This window comes from Lagopus leucura, unplaced genomic scaffold (assembly GCF_019238085.1).
Source record: "Lagopus leucura isolate 7727_CA_CO unplaced genomic scaffold, USGS_WTPT01 Super-Scaffold_100159, whole genome shotgun sequence".
In the NCBI taxonomy this organism is placed as follows: domain Eukaryota; kingdom Metazoa; phylum Chordata; class Aves; order Galliformes; family Phasianidae; genus Lagopus; species Lagopus leucura.
In genome coordinates, this window is record NW_024962335.1 from 1,768,233 (window position 1) to 1,784,499 (window position 16,267).

General features: G+C 35.8%; 1 protein-coding gene across 8 annotated transcripts in view; it reads right to left on the bottom strand.

Moving 5' to 3' along the window:
* Positions 1-16,267, bottom strand: part of PPP1R12A (protein phosphatase 1 regulatory subunit 12A) — a 122,587-nt gene that overhangs the window by 26,771 nt on the left and 79,549 nt on the right. For 4 of the 8 annotated variants that reach the window (XM_042890458.1, XM_042890457.1, XM_042890460.1 and 1 more), the window contains exons 9-16: positions 15,191-15,297; positions 11,644-11,760; positions 11,068-11,283; positions 10,225-10,319; positions 7,235-7,357; positions 4,564-4,725; positions 3,956-4,132; positions 1,159-1,249 (exon numbers count right to left, since the gene is read on the bottom strand). In XM_042890458.1, coding sequence (XP_042746392.1) covers positions 1,159-1,249; positions 3,956-4,132; positions 4,564-4,725; positions 7,235-7,357; positions 10,225-10,319; positions 11,068-11,283; positions 11,644-11,760; positions 15,191-15,297 — 1,088 coding nt within the window. The remainder of the gene's footprint in view (positions 1-1,158; positions 1,250-3,955; positions 4,133-4,563; positions 4,726-7,234; positions 7,358-10,224; positions 10,320-11,067; positions 11,284-11,643; positions 11,761-15,190; positions 15,298-16,267) is intronic. The other 4 variants (XM_042890462.1, XM_042890464.1, XM_042890465.1 and 1 more) reach the window with 2 other exon arrangements.

The window sequence follows — 16,267 nt, forward strand, 5'->3', positions numbered from 1 at the left end:
CACTGTTCTCAAACACACCTGCCCTGCTCTCCAAAACCAACTTTGTATTTCATTAGTTATTTGATTGCTTTTTATGCTGATAATGCTCTAATACAGCAGTTCCTTGCATCTTTTTCACTGCAAAGGTCCAGTCACCTGTGGTTTGACAATCTTTGAAGGCACTGAATTAATATCAAGAGGTTAAAAAACAAACAAACAAACACATCCAAACATGCATCTCTCAACAGGAAGACTTACCAGAAATATTTGAGGGGTTTAAAATTAAAAAGGCCTGAAAGTAGTACCAGTAAATCATAGTTATAGACTTGGCCTTAATGCAGATTAGGATACCATTTGGAGTATTTCCTTGTTCTGTTTTACAGCAGAACAAAGGAGAGACGGGCAGACACGCTTGACAGAGGACAGTAGCTGATAATTGCTCCAATATTCAGAGAGCGTTCAAGACTGCTTGAACAGTAGTTTTAAGACATCATTTCTTTTGCTACTGTGACATCCTTTTCTGTGCAAAGTTTGCACTGGTTGCAATTCAGTATGAAGTAGTTCTGGCAAATATATCACTAGGTAAGCCATGAGAGGGAAACTCTGACAAGAGTTAGATTTCAGATTAGTAGTAAGTATCAAAAAACTCTTCCTAGTACTCTTCCGTGTCCACAGAAACTAGGCTGAATGTAGTTTTTCTACGCCACTGATACTACCAGTTATCTGTATGTTTGGTCAACTTGATCACATTATCTTCGACAGTCTATATACAGAAGCATTTGAAACTTAAGGAAATGTAACTACAGTACTCCAGTAAAATCTTGGGACAGAAGCTATCAGTTTCTGAAGAATTAAAAGTTACTCTACATAACATCAGAAGCAATTGCTTGAGTAAGCCACTATAACATAACGCAAACAAAAACTTTTCAGTGGCTGCTTCCCTGCTTTCAAGCTTGTATTAAGATTGTCTTTGCTAATTAGAAAAAGCTACCTTCAAACCACAGTAAGGGCTCCTCAAGCTTTCAGGAGAAGCAGGGAAATAAAACATATTCATCTGGTACAAGTCAATTATGTTTGGAAAACAAATTGGTTATTTGAAATTTAGTGGGAAACTAAAACTTCACTGTACTTTTGGAGCTGTATGTTTCCATAAATGTAGAAGCTGTAATAAAATTATACCTGCGTAGATCTCCTGGACTGTCTTGCTTGCCTGGATCTGGCTTTTCTTTGGGACTCTGACTCTTCATCCCGTACTGGAGTGAGGTATGATCTAAAGAATTAAGTACAAACAAGTTGGCAAACTATAATTTTTAGACAAATTCATCAAATGATCAGAAAAATACAACATGGTATGACAAAAACAAAGCAGTTTGAGAAAACCTTTGACTGTATGTATGAGATGAATTACATTTTAGGCATTTCATCCATAGCACTTGCTCATGATCGCAGCCTTAAAACTCAATTAAAATACATATGCTTTCCTACTTAATTTAGATTTGTTTTTACCTAAATATAACTACTTTGGTCAACTAACATTGGGGTAAAAGACCTCATAAACCTCAGCCAGTTACGTTTACACACAAAATATATGTCTGTGTGTTTGCATGCACATGTAAACCTTTAACATAACGTTAAGGCTTTAGAAAAAGCTAATGCATTCCTAAGGCAGAAAACCTAATGAAACAATCTATTGTACCTGAGATTAAAAATCCCTGAGGAAGTGATTACCTCGTCTTCACATGTATCATCCATGCATTCGACAATCCAAAAGACAGACCCTGTGCAAAACCTCTCTGAGCTTCTTTAGATCATCAATTTTAACTATGTTAAAAACTGTAGACTCAGATTCAATAATATTTTCTGATTGTCTATATACTACTTTCTGCATTTCTTTATTAAAAAACTGGCTATTGATTTAAATATTTTGTTTGAGAAGCTATCACCTATTAACACTTAGAAGATCAATCTATGGAAAGAGCAGTTATTCAATCACCTAATTATATAGTTCTCTGCTTGGGAAATGCTAAAGACAGTTCTAAATTTTTGAAATAAACTTTATTTACACAAATTATTGTGTCTGTGTCTTAACAACTATGTTCTATCTCTACTGAACAAATTATCCCCAAATTAGGGAAAGAAAAAATATAATTAGCTGTTAAATGTTCAAATATGGAAAACATCTTATGACACATTTGAAAACAAATAAAGCTATATTAATTGATTTCCCTATCTTTTTCTTTTACAAACAGTACTTTTGGTAAGGTTTTCTTTTCTTCTATTGAGCCCTATCTATATAAGGAACAGGGTGTCTGCTAGCTGCTTTAGCTAACCTGAAATACAGCTGGTCAGGTGAATCTCGTTTGCACTGGCTCTAGTTTACGGTTAGTCAATATATAATTTAGCCACAAGCTGTAAACAACCTAAGACAGTTCTGGCTGTAGAGCAGGTATAACATTTAGAGCTTGCAAATTACTGCAAATTACTCAGTAGTAATTGGTGTACATACTCCTATCCTCCAAGAAATGAAAAACTTTAAAACTCATTGAAAGAAAATGAAAACTCAATACTTGTCATGTGCACACTGGAAACTGGCCCTCCATATGTCTGATTCACAGGTCAGTCATGCAGTGTTATTCAAAATGTAAAGATTTTACAGATTTACATTTGTCATTCTTCTTGCTATTTCTCTAAAGCAATCCTGAAAATTCGATAGAGTGTAACTTCTTCAGTACATTCAAAAAAGATGCTTCATTACATATTCCATTACTGAAATCAGTTCACAATGTGTTTGCTTCTCAATTATTTGAAATGCTACTTCAAGCATGCTTTCCAAAAAACGCTCTTTCAGTCTACAGATATGAATTAATCAACTTCATTTCTTAAGAAAATATTTAGCACATAATATTTCATAAATAGACACAACTTACTCATGTGCATATAAACATACATAGATACACATACACACAGAGAGATATATGTATCTGTATATATACAGATAGATATGCATGTGCACATACTTAGGGTGTGACATGCACACAGTAAATATTCAAATTTTGCTGATTTTTTTTTTGAGGTTTAATGGGTATTTTAATATGCCACCAAAAATACACCTACAGCGATATATTATACAATCAGCACTGACTAATCAGATTAAAAGCAGAGAACTTCAGGCCGACTGCAGGTATCTAAGACGTATGTAGCATACGCGCATTAGTATACATACACTAAGTGAGAGCAAACGAGACAGTGAAAGCCTTAGTTCTACACCTGCTTGCTTTTCTAGCTCATCTGATACTGAAATAGCATTTGAGTTTTAAAATTGGAACTATTTTTTGAAACTGATGTACTTTGTTGTCTTATGGCTTTATTTAAAACGGTTGTGGGCACTTCCTGAATCACGGTGGAGAAGAAAACACATCTGTAGTTATGTTTCAAATGGAAAAGATCCTAACTGATGGAATGAAATGAATGAAGTTAAATACTCTTTTCTCAGTAGTGTCAGGCATAAGCGGGTAAAAAAATACCACACAGTAACTTGTCAGCATACTGCCTTTGGCACAGTAGTTCAAAAAGCAGCAATGTATTCAAAGTAAGAAATTATTGTTTTTCTTTTTTTTCATTCAGTGTTTTCAATGTAGTTCCATTATGGGTATTTTTAAGAAAACCCACGTAATCTACTAGCAAAAAATGCAAATTAATAATTACTGCATATCAAATGAGAACCCAATTTTTTACCCATGACAGTAAAAAATAAACAGAACTGAACTTTGAAGTTTCACAGATGAGATCCACCAGTACTAAGTTGTCAGATAAACTGAGGCATGTTGCTAGTTGTTTCACTGAACAGCAAGCAAACACCACTCACCGCTTTTCGTATTACACTATCCCAAATTGAGGTAAGCAACACATTCCTTTAAATAAGAAAATAAGATTACTTTTGTACAAGAGCAACATTACTCGTAGGACCTTTACACACCTCCGTCTCTCCCTGACCTCTGATGTTGAGGACACAGTGCCAGAAGTAGCTGTAGTCATGGCTGTGGTAGTGGCCGCAGCATTTACAACAGATGGTGCAACAGGAACCGTCACTGCTGTGGGAACACTGTCCTTCTCTTTCTCAGTACTATCCTCAGCCCACAAACGATTTGAGGTACTACAGCATAACAAGTAGCAACACAAAAAAAGAGAAAAGGAAACAGCTAAACAATGAAAGCACTTAACTAAACAACTAATAACATGTACATTGAGGGATGGATTTTTTAAAAAAGCAATCTGAGAAATGTCTCCACGGTGAAAGCTCAACTTGAGCTATTAAACTGATTTAATTAGGAAATGAAAAGTTCAAAACAATTGAACTCTTCACCCTTCTAATATTGGATTTATTCTTTTAGATCAACATGGCTGTCACTTTACAGCAGAAAGCCGTTCACAATTTGAGCCAAATTGTGTAAAAATGAAAGAAATTGAGCAGGAAAGTGAAAAAATCCAGAGCCCCAGGATCTACTAAACAAGAACGCATGCACGTACATAAGCACACAGTAGACCTGACAAAAAACAACAATAAAAAGTACACTGGGGCACTACCTGCTTTGTACACCTGCTGAAGTTGAACCCGTTGTACTCTTTGTAGTAGTGTTTGCGCTGGCAGGCAGTGTTTTCTGAAGACCAGCAGAAGAGGTAACTGTTGATGCAGTACTTGGAACATTAGAACTAATCAAATCATCTTGTCTTCTACCAAAGGAGCCACTGAAGGAGAGACATTTACAATTCATGCATTTGTATTACTTGTCTTTCTTTGTTCAAAAAATATCACAAAGCTGTGAATAATCCATTAAACTCCTGCCTGACCACTCTGTGTCCCAGTTGAGTCCTTCTGGGGCAAAGGAAGCATTTTCCAAAGCGATTTTCTTCATGATTTCATGGAGGATGACTTTTAACTTATGGCCTATGAAGGCAACAGACCTGACTATTTCTCCACAAGAAGAGAAAAATGACATTTCACTGGTTTATGTGTTACTGTCTTGACTGCATCTACTGAAATATTGACACAGAGTCCCCGGTGTTCCATTTTATATTGAAAATACAGAATTTTTCACAGCTCGTTAGAAAAAAACACATAATCAATACCACTCCTCTAACAATTTTCAGAAGTTTAAATATGCTTTTTAAAAAAAACAAACAAGCAAAGAACAAAAGTCTTAATTAATCTTCCACTTATGCTTTTCCCCTTCTCTTCTAGTTTTAAAGATGGCAGCGGTTTCCATATTTTTATCCATTAGTTCTGGCTGAAAATATTTTGCACTATGAAGTAGGGTGTTTTCACATGTTAACTCTACAAGTTAAAACAATTAAGACAGAACATCACATTACAAAAAGTACAAAAGGCTTAAGGAAAGAAGACTGTCATTCTTCTATTGATCTTTCTTTCTTGCTATCAAGTCTAAAATGAGAGAGGAAAGAAAAACTGTACAAGAAAAACTAAGAAAATCTACTGTGAAAGCATTATATAAATAGCGTATAAAAATAAACAATATAAATAAATAAATAAATATATAAATAACAATAATATGATATTAATTATTAATAACATACAATTATATTAATTATATTAATTATATTATTTAATTATTAATATAATTATATTAATATAATTATTAATAATATAAATAATATATTAAATATATAAAAATAAATAAAATATATAAATAGCATATAAAAGTGATGAGCACATTGCATTTGAAGTTTGGAACATTAATACTGATAAAGACTAACATGCAAAGACTGTTTTCATAAACCAAACCATTAATATTTCCCCATCCAGAACATGAAACCTGTGCAAGATTATTCCTAAACTCAAAGTTAAGAAAATTTTGTTTTTGTTTTAAGATTAGAAGTTAACAAAGACAGAAAATGTACTAGGCTGTATGAAATAGACAGGCTGCATGCCACTAAAAACATCAATGGCACAACTGAAAAAAAGAAGTTAAGCATCTGTCACCACTTACGTCATACAAGTACAACATACAAGGCACATACAAGTACACAACTTAGTTACCCGAATGTCAACCTCTTCTTTTTGATCTGTTTAGATATTTATTGATGACTTCATTAAAATAAATGAATTTCACTTAAATATCTGCCATTGAAACTACATAGTGGAGTAAAGTTAATGACGTATATAATCACTGGATATGATCTCTTCCAAAATAATCCTGTGAGATAGGAAGCATGCACAACTGGAAATTATTTTCATATCAGTCACCACTTAGTTTTAGTTTTACATACACACTCTATGATGGTAGTACTCAAAGTAGGCGTGGCTATAATCTACTGCTATGGACAGCAGCCCAAGACCTCTGACATCTTCATGTAAAACCTGAATGCAACACTTCTCTTTTCAGATATGAGGGAGAATTACTTCTGCTCCAGCAGTTAAAACTGTTATCTCTGGCTACTAATAAAATCTGGAAAGAGTCAAAAGAACCTCAAAATAAACAACAGGAAAAAGAAAGCACGTAACTTTGTATACGAGGGCTGCTCCAAAAGTAATACCTACTATTTTATTCCGCTGGCCCACGACATTAGTGGCAGATGTTGGCGGTATGGAAGGAGAGGTGGAACCTTCCCACCAATATCCCATTCCATGTTGTTGCTGTGTGGCTGATGGCAGCAGAGGGGCAGGCTGAAACAATGGCATCTGACATGGAAGTGCATATGAAGCAAAAATGTGGCACTGAATTCCTCCATGCAGGAAAAATGGCATCCATTGACACTCATCAATGCTTCTGAATGTTTATGGAGACCAAGCAGTGGACGTGAGCACAGTGAGGCAGTGAGTGGTGCATTTCAGCAGTGGCAACAGCAACACTGTTCACCTCTGCTGTGCAAATTTTTATGAGCATGGCATGCAGGCTCTTGTTCATCACTGGCAAAAATGTATAGCTTATGGTGGTGGCTACCCTAAAAAACAATGTTTTATAGCTGATAACTTGCTCTATCGAATAGTGTTATTGTGTTCTTTGTAACTGCTGTAATTTTCATGGAAATAAATAGGAGGAATTACTTTCAGAGCAACCTACGTGGCATTTGATCTAATGCTCTAAGCTGGTAAAAACATATGGCTTAAGTACATACTTTGCAATTACTATGAACACCATTTTATCAAGGTATTGTTCAAATAAAGGATTCAGAAATGATTTTTTTTTCCAATCTGAAATCTCATTTGATCAAAGAAAGACAAGAGAAAATCCCACACCTTCTTTGATAACTTGTGTTTAAGGATGTAGGACCTTCATTCAAACTGTTTTTCTTGACATCTTCCTCCCATTTTCTCCTTGCATAGGAACTGCCACTACGTATTGAGCTAGCAGACGAGTCCCTGTAAATAAGATTTTGTTTTAGCAAATTCGTATTAAAGCAAGTTGGTTTTGATGAGATGCAAATGATTTTTAACTTAAAGATGGAAAAACTGTGTGTGGAAAACACACTTAAAATAAACATAACTGTAGAGAAAAAGAATAAAATGACCTGTTATGCACAATAATTTTCAAATTCCTGTCAAAAAATAACAGATCCATATTAACACTGTTTGAAATAAAATTGAAAAGAAGTATCAGAAGAGAAACTGTTAAAGGAGAAGTCAAACATCAGCTTTTATCTGTGACCAGTGCTGGCTTTGTTTCACTCTAAAAAGCAGCAAGATGCTTCTTTATTGGCTGAGATAATTCAGTGCCATCAAGGGAAAACTACTTGCTGTTTCAGAAGTTGATCTCATGAGATTATTCGTGTTAGAACTCACGCTACTTTAGACTAGTGTAAACAGGCCTGCAGTAGCCATTCCTGAGTGGCCTGCCATATATCACTAGCTGACATTACTTTAGTCATGAAGAATTTCTCTTGTACTGTTGCAGTGTATACCATCAAGAAAAAAAGAAGAAAAAAAAGAAGACTTGCAAAAGTCTTCTTGGAAAAACTCTGAAGACTGATGCAGAAATACATGAATTTGAACTTCTAAAAAAAGCTTCTAACACAAAACAGAAGGTTTGAAGTTCAGACGGAAGAAAGAAATATCTTACACAAAAGTACAAAAGGGAATCAATCGTATGTGAGTGAAAGTAAATCCTGCAAGATGTGTTTTATGTTCAAGATACCTTTGGACTTCAGATTCTACTCCAAATATATCCTTTTGCACAAAAATGTGCACTTTGCTTGCACTTTGGTGGTTGCAAGCAATTTCAGAAAAGAATCAAATTCTAGTCAATGCAGGCCACTACAAACTTCAAGCACTATAAAGGCTGAGCTGAGATTAATCTTGAAAATCTGGAAGTCCTTTCCATTAGGCACAAAAGGAAGTAAGATGGATTGCATTACATCATCTATAATCTAGACAAGCAGTTGTTCAGACAGGTGGAACAAGGACAAGGCATTAAGCTAAGCAACAAGGATAGAGATCTGGGACAAGGCAGAACTCTTAGTAATTAATTAATGTACCTGTAGGGCAGATAGTTAAATTCCACATGTAAGAGAGGTCAGACTAAGTGTCAATGACTTTAAGTAAGTAGAATTGTCCACCATAACATACACTAGGCAAGGTACAGGTGCCTAAAAAAGCTGGCCTAAAACCACACTTTATCACTTGTACATCAAGAAACAAAGAAAGTTCTCAGGTCAACTGTTTAGTCAACACCAGGTCTAATGACATTGATGATCTCTGGTCAAGCATATCAGCAAAAACATAACATAGCTGGTAACCACTTTTGGAACTTGGTCTGTGAATAAGTAATGATGGTTAAGACTGGTATATCAAGGAGACAAATATACCTCAACATTGCACCAAAATTTAATCTGTTTGTGACAATCAATAAAAATTCGTAAGAAATATGATTGCAATTCAATATTTATCCCAAACTTAAGATATCATCTAGCCAAGACATTTTTGGATAGTAAGAGTATTTAAGGAAATTGCAAAAGAATAAGACTTGAAATAAGAACAATCTGTTATAATCGAATCAAGACTAATAAATTCAACCTCAAATAAGAATACAGTACTCTCAGAGACTGACAACAGAAACTCCAAACTACAATGTTAACAGAAACACAGATCTGAAAAAATGGTCAAGTAACACAAGAGATGCCAACACAGTAAGATGAACTTTAAGGGAGCATGAGATCTGGAATTCCTGTTTCAGAACAGAATTTGTCACTCAGAGACTGAACTTAGCCAACAATATTCCACAAGCATAAGAAAAACCAGAATGCATCTTGTGCTTGCTCTTACCTGAGCTATTGTCAAGTATATCAACTTGACATACTCCAAATATGAATATATATATATATATATAAAATATATATAAAGAAATACTCCACTTCAAAAACAGGTTTAGTCAGCTTTAGATACAATGATTATAGTAGCACATTTTGATCAATGAGAGGTATTTCTGTTTTTAAGTTATTCAAAATTTGGCTGTCTAGATACAACCTGACAGAAACAAGGCATTAAGGAGATTTCTCTGCTTTATACTATGCATTCTATATTAAAACTCAAGAAAGTAATTCAAGTAGAACCTTAATAAAGGAGAGAAGTGAAAACTGGGAAGATTCTCACAAGGTATGTCATGGAAATACTCTGAATCCTAATAAGTGACAAACCTCTGCACCTAAACTTTTTATTCCCTTTATACCAAAAGCTGAAGGAAAAAATACTAGTAAAGGATTAAACATCTGCAAAAGATGATGAAAGACCAACAATAAAACAAGAAAGACAGAAGTGGAAGTTACAAAAGAACTGCTAGGATTTCTGTAAACTGCTGATGCTGAATGATATGGTTTTAATCAAGTACTGTAGGAAAGAGGATGGTTTCTTTTTTTCTGCAAAAGTCATAATGGAACCCAATGTCAGCACTCTGTGGTTTAAGACAAAGGAGAAAAATTCCTTCTGTAACCTTCATTAGCTGGAATTCTACACCTTACTATTTTGCATTACCATTTTGCATTTAATTTTATTTTCTCCCCCAGGATGACAACACTCAATGCCCAGAACTGACTCTACCATAAAATAATGTGGATTTCAAAAGGGGTTATCATGACTTACATGACAAAAACCCTTTCAGAATTCAATTACCCTACAGGTAAGCATAATCTATGAAACGGGTTAATGCTACGAACTAGAATCATCTTCATATCTGTATGTTTTTCAGCCACTCTAAAATCACATAATTTAATATTTAGCAGTAACTTCAGAGTCACCTGTTTTCTTTTTCATCAATGTCAGAGGTACTGGCCAGTCGTCTTGGTATTGTAGGTGCAACATAGGCAAGTCTAGTTCCTTTTCCATCTTTCTCCTGAAAGACACAGATTTTTAATAAGCATTAGTATTATTGATTATACTGCCTGTTAACTGGAAAATCACCATTATAGCAACTTCGTTTGTATTTACTGTGACTCAATTATACAAGTGAGTTTTCAGTTAAATATCTGAAGGATTAAAACAGGAAAAGAGAACTGTTTGTGATTTCATGGTAGTAATGCAAATGACTTGATTTCTTGTTCAGAGCTGTATTACTGGAAAGCAGGAAACTACTTACTGAAGACACTGTATTAGTATTTTTATATACTATAGCTCAGTAGTATTCCTGAGAATGGATTTAAACATTTGTACTTGAAACAGAATCACAGAATCATAGTATCACAGAATGGCCTGGGTTGAAAGGAAATATATGTTGTTTAGATACCTGTTCCAAATCAGTCCTTCACTGCAGTGTATTTGCGTTTAAACATTTTATAAATAAAAAATGACCACAGAATTCAATAAAAGCTTTCTTTTTTCAGAAAATTCTTTCAACATCATTCTCCAAATGATGCCAAAACTGCCAACCCTCAGATCTCTGTAATTGTAAAAAACACTACTACTGACAGTGCAAGTCCCTAAAAGAGATAAGTCCCACTCCTATGCACCAAGTCACAAGACAGTACTGGTGCATTCTGTATTTTTAAAGAGATTACACAACAGATATATAATTTAACAGCTTGGAATTTTACTGCAGAATGAATGTGTGGTAAAAACACTGGTTTCACTCTGAAAACAATTACCTTTTCTTTGTTGTCCAATGAAGAGGAAAGTCTAGGACTTGAAGCAGAACGTATAACACCTGCAGAGTCCTTTTCTTTCTGAGCTTCTTTTGAAGCAGTGATTTCTGCAAGTGCACCATAACTACCAGTTTTTCGAAGACCTAACCTCCATGAAGCAGGAGATTCATCTTTCCTTTCTTCTTCTTTGGGAGAAACCTTGGTTGTAGATGTTGGAAACTATAAAACACAGTAGCAAATAAAAGGCTATTAATTTGCATTAACTGTAGTAATTCACGTTCCTTGCAGAGATTTGAGAACACAACTACGTCTAATAATCATGGAAGTACTGAATACATGGGGGAGTTGTAGTGAGAGACAACCTAGGCAATCTCCTCTCTTATTAGTTAATGAGATAAGAAACATAAAACAAGTCAAGGAGTACTACTCCTCTAAAAGTTAGCTTGGAAAAACTCACACTTTGTAATACACACAGTGATCATGAGATACAAAGTTAAACCATGCAAATCTGCTATCAACATTTGATTAAACATGTTATTTTGCAACCTGTACACAAGCCTGTGCACACCAGAACCTCACCATTGCCTTTTCACCCTTATTGGGCACAAGAACAATGCCAGTTTTGCGCAAGCCCTGCCTCCATGATGCAGGATCTACTGACTCCACGACAGGCATGAGAGGAGGAATGAAATCATACTAAAGCCAATTGAGACAAGACAAAGATGAAAGAAAGGAAAATAGAAACAAAAGGTAGTTCCAAAAGCACAGTTTGTTCCTATGTTTATGGCATGTAGCTCTTCGTTACACCATGAAATACCTAAAAGCAGTAAGATAATTAAAACTTCAGTAACAGATTCTTATGAAACACAATGCAATATGTTTAGCTAATTCAGCAATGCAATTACAGTTTGCAGAAGAGAGGATAGCACAGCCTCTAGACCTAACAAGGTTCATGCCTAAATCATGGTATATTGGAGAATATTTCAAGATTCACACTAACATACCATCACCTTTCTTATCTTCTTTCATATTCCATTCATATCTCTTAATCTAATCACATGCTAACTTAGCTATCAAATCTCATACCTTTATTTGCACACTTGCCTAAGTTTAACGTCCTCAGACAGAATGCAGCATTACTGAATGCCATAGAGATTGAAGAAAACCCAAATTCAAGTTAGTACACTGCATCTGCAGCACTTGTGAGCAACACATGGTTTGGCCATCTATTGTGTAAAATCAGAAGAGTAACCGCAGTAGTACAGATGTTGCAAGCCTGAAAAGGCAGGTGCATGATTAGGTTCAAGGCAACTTGTACCTGTACAAGTTTTACCTTTTTTCAGTCAAAACATCTTAAATCATTTTCGTTCATTGACACGAGCTGCAACTGCTTCTTCAGGTCACACGTGCATGCTATGTTACAAGGTGATCAGCTTCAATATAAATATGCATTTATTTTGGAAATACAGAAGACACGGAGTTTCACATCAAATATTAGAAAGACTACTGCAGTGTACTTTTAACCTGCACCTCTCTTTAACCTTTTAGACAAAAAAAACAAAACAAAACAAAACCCACCAACACAAGGTAAGCCATTAATTACTGCATAATAAAATCAGACGAAACTAAATGCTTAATGATTTACAAAAGGTTCTTAGTTAGCTTAAAGTCATACTTACTTCTTCTCACTGAATTTTTTTTCATACATCATCATTTAAACACATTCCAGAAAAATTCTGCTTAACTGATCATACAACTCTAGAATATGAAGCCACGTTCCAAGCTTGTAATGATTTGTTAACATCCTATCACTGAAGATCACACAGCTTGGAATACTTTTGTGCAATATGAATTAACTTGATTGGGAGGCACAAGCTAGGAAACTTTTACTGTGACATGAAAAACAAAGACTTCTGAAGTGCTAGATATCTTAGAATATGAATTCCAGTACAAAATCTGCCTGGAGAGTGTATCACTTAAACTGAAAAACTGTCAGAAATGCTTGCATTAATAAACTGACTTCAAAAAATAAACTATATAAAGTAGATCTGTCTCCTTGCAGTTAAAATCACGCTATAGGTTTCTCCATTCTGTACAGTTACACACATTTAGTAAAGCAGAAATTACTCAGCCTTCCGTCTCCCCCAGCTCCCCATTTGCTGTAGTTTGCATAGAAAACCTGTGGCTCAAGTTCTGTGTAGATTTTGAGTGCACCAAATGCAGCTGCCGTGACAGAGAACCAGAATTACCAACGGAGCAAGTGCAAAGTGTTTAGACTAACATAACAAGATCACCCTGGAATCAAGCTGTCTGACCAGACACAAAGGCTCAGAGTGGGGAGTCTTTTCTACCAGGTTTTTCTTTTTTCTTCTTCTACCACTTTCACAGTGGAGCAGTCATTTCTACCAGGAAGCCATGGCCACAATTACGTTCTGCTTTTATCTCTTTTTTAAGAGAAAGCTTGCGGAAGTCAGTTGTGATGATTTTTACAAAGCAGCTTTTAAGATCAGGAAGGCTGGTGCAACCATATTGTACAGTATCACAGGATATGAAGCAATTGGGCATTTTTAAATATACTGCCTGGATCTTTTACATAGAATCACTGAATCAACAAGGTTGGAAAAGACCATTAAGATCATCAAGTCCAACCGTCAACCCATCACTGCCACGTCCACTAAACCCTGTCCCTAAGTACTACATCTACCCCTCCCTTAAACAATTCCAGGGATGTTGACTCCACCACTTCCCTAAGCAGCCTGTTCCATTGCATTACCGCTCTTTCAGAGAAGAAATTTATCCTAATATGCAACCTGAACCTCCTCTGGCACAACTCAAGGTCACTGCCTCTTGTCCCATTGCAAGTTACCTAGGAGAAGAGACCAACCTTCCCCCCCCCCTTGCTACAACCTCCTTTCAGGTAGCTGTGCAGAGCGATGAGGTCTCCCCTGAACTATTTCTTCTCCAGACTAAACAATCCCAGTTCCCTTGGCCAGTTCTCATAAGACTTATGCTCCAGACCCTTCAACAGCTTTGTAGCCCTTTGGCCCTTCTTTGGACATACTCCAATGTCGGGACCATTAAGTCCAAACCAACACTTTCTAAGATGAATTATCATTAAGTTCTGTTATGCCTATGTAAGCACAACTCCAATTACCTCCAGAGAGCTGAAAAATACAATACACAGTATTCCTCCTGCCGTATGTTTTCCCTCTCTACTGTGGCTTCAGTGCACCATAGTCACTATTTCCCCTAAACAAGCTTTCCAGAACCTGTAAGGGTGAAGCCTTGATTACAACATGCATAGAAAACCTTTAACAAATGACAAAGGAAGCCTTCCCAGCTTGCTATCCAGTCTGCTCACATATTATGAATGTTTGACTTGTATACCATCTTGTGACTGTATATTATTGTCTGCTGTAGTTTTCTTCCCTCATCATATATATCTCTCCTTTGACAAGCAAAATTAAGATTTGTTCAAACCAACTTTATAAATCAAGCTTCCTGTAAGCAATACGGCTTTGCTGAGTGTGTTTTTGTGCTGGTTAGGTTATTTGCACTGAATAAATCATGAGTCCCAATGCTCCAGTTCTTCCATTAGATCTTAACCATACTGAGATCGGTGTTGGAACCTACAAGACTTTCTACTTCTTACTTCAGATATTATTTCAAATTTCTGTGCTTATCAATTTTCAACTTCTAACATTAGCTGAATGCTACTAAGGACCTCAAAGCTCCCTTACCTTAAGACCAACAGTACTTTCTAAAACTTTAGGAGGAGTCCAGCATAAAAAAGATTTTTGAGAGATTAACTTTAGCTTCAGAAAAACAAGAATTCCAGTTACTGTGCAACAGATCTTTTCTTTTTTAAATGGATCTTGTGTTCAGCTATGTTGTAGCTACGTATTTCAGATGCCTGGATTCCTGTTTAGAATCAAAACTGTTCATTCAAATTTCAGAATTTATGAAAACTGAACATAGTTTCTGCAGAAAAAAAACCAAACAGTATTATAAATTGGCATGCTTTCATTAGCTCACTGGATAACTCCATTCAATTTCAAAACAAAAAAATGTACACTTCCACAGGAGAACAGATGTGTAAAATCACAATACAAGTACTTCATTTTACCTTCTTAAGAGGTGATGTGGGTGTCCCTTGACCTCCAGCTACTGAAGCAGTCATCGATGCTGATTGTGTACTTGTGGTATTTGCATTAGCCAAGGTTTTGGTCTTATCTGAAAAATATATACAATATTTTCATTTTCAATCTGTCATTCATAAGTCCCTTATTTCTCCAACAAAGACTTGAACTTGTTTTGAACATATTTAACAGTCAACTTTCCCAATAGTGCTTTATTATTTATTTCTCAGTATTTTCCCTATCCCTCTCAATCTGTCTCATAGTTAAATTGACCTTTTTCTCCATGACATTCATGCATATAATATTTTACTTATTTTTGTTATTCAGAAAGACTCAGAGATGCAGTGACAGAATCACAGACTAGTTCAGGTTGAAAGTGAGCTCAGCAGGCCACCTAATTCAACCTCCTGCAGAGTCAACATTACATACGGCCCAGGCTGCTCAGGGATTTGATGAGTCAGGCCTTGAAAACACCCACTGACTGAGGTGCTACAACCTCTCTAGGCAGACTATACTTTAGCCTTTGGTTAATGACCCTAAAAATTAAACAGTAGGAGGTACACTGGCATATAATAGTTAACTTGAACTATAAAAGATGCCAATTCAAAGTAAAACATTTATTCTTGGATAACTGTGTATATTGAGTATAAAGAAATATTTGACTGCATGGAGAATCCAGCCAGGGACTTTGGACAGCAGAATTTAGCTGAGACAGGAACCTGCTGGTCCTCTGAAAAACAACAAGAGCTCTGACTTCCATTTGCTTTCTTCCTTCTTTGTCTCCTGTTTTTCCCACCTATGTTTCACTGTCTGACTAGTCTAACCTCTTCTGGTTGTCCTTCTGGCCCAGTATTTCTTCCACTGCATACCTGAATTCCTCTTAAGTAAACACATAGATAACGTCCGGGTTACTGCACAACTGTTGTCACTGCACTTGCTCGCACTGCATAATCTTACGCCTCATTTGTTTCACATATTCAAACTGTAAATTCTTTGGAATTTCTTGCTACATCTTATTTCTGCAGTGCTGAGCAACAGTGGATCAGTCTCCTTTGATTTTGCCC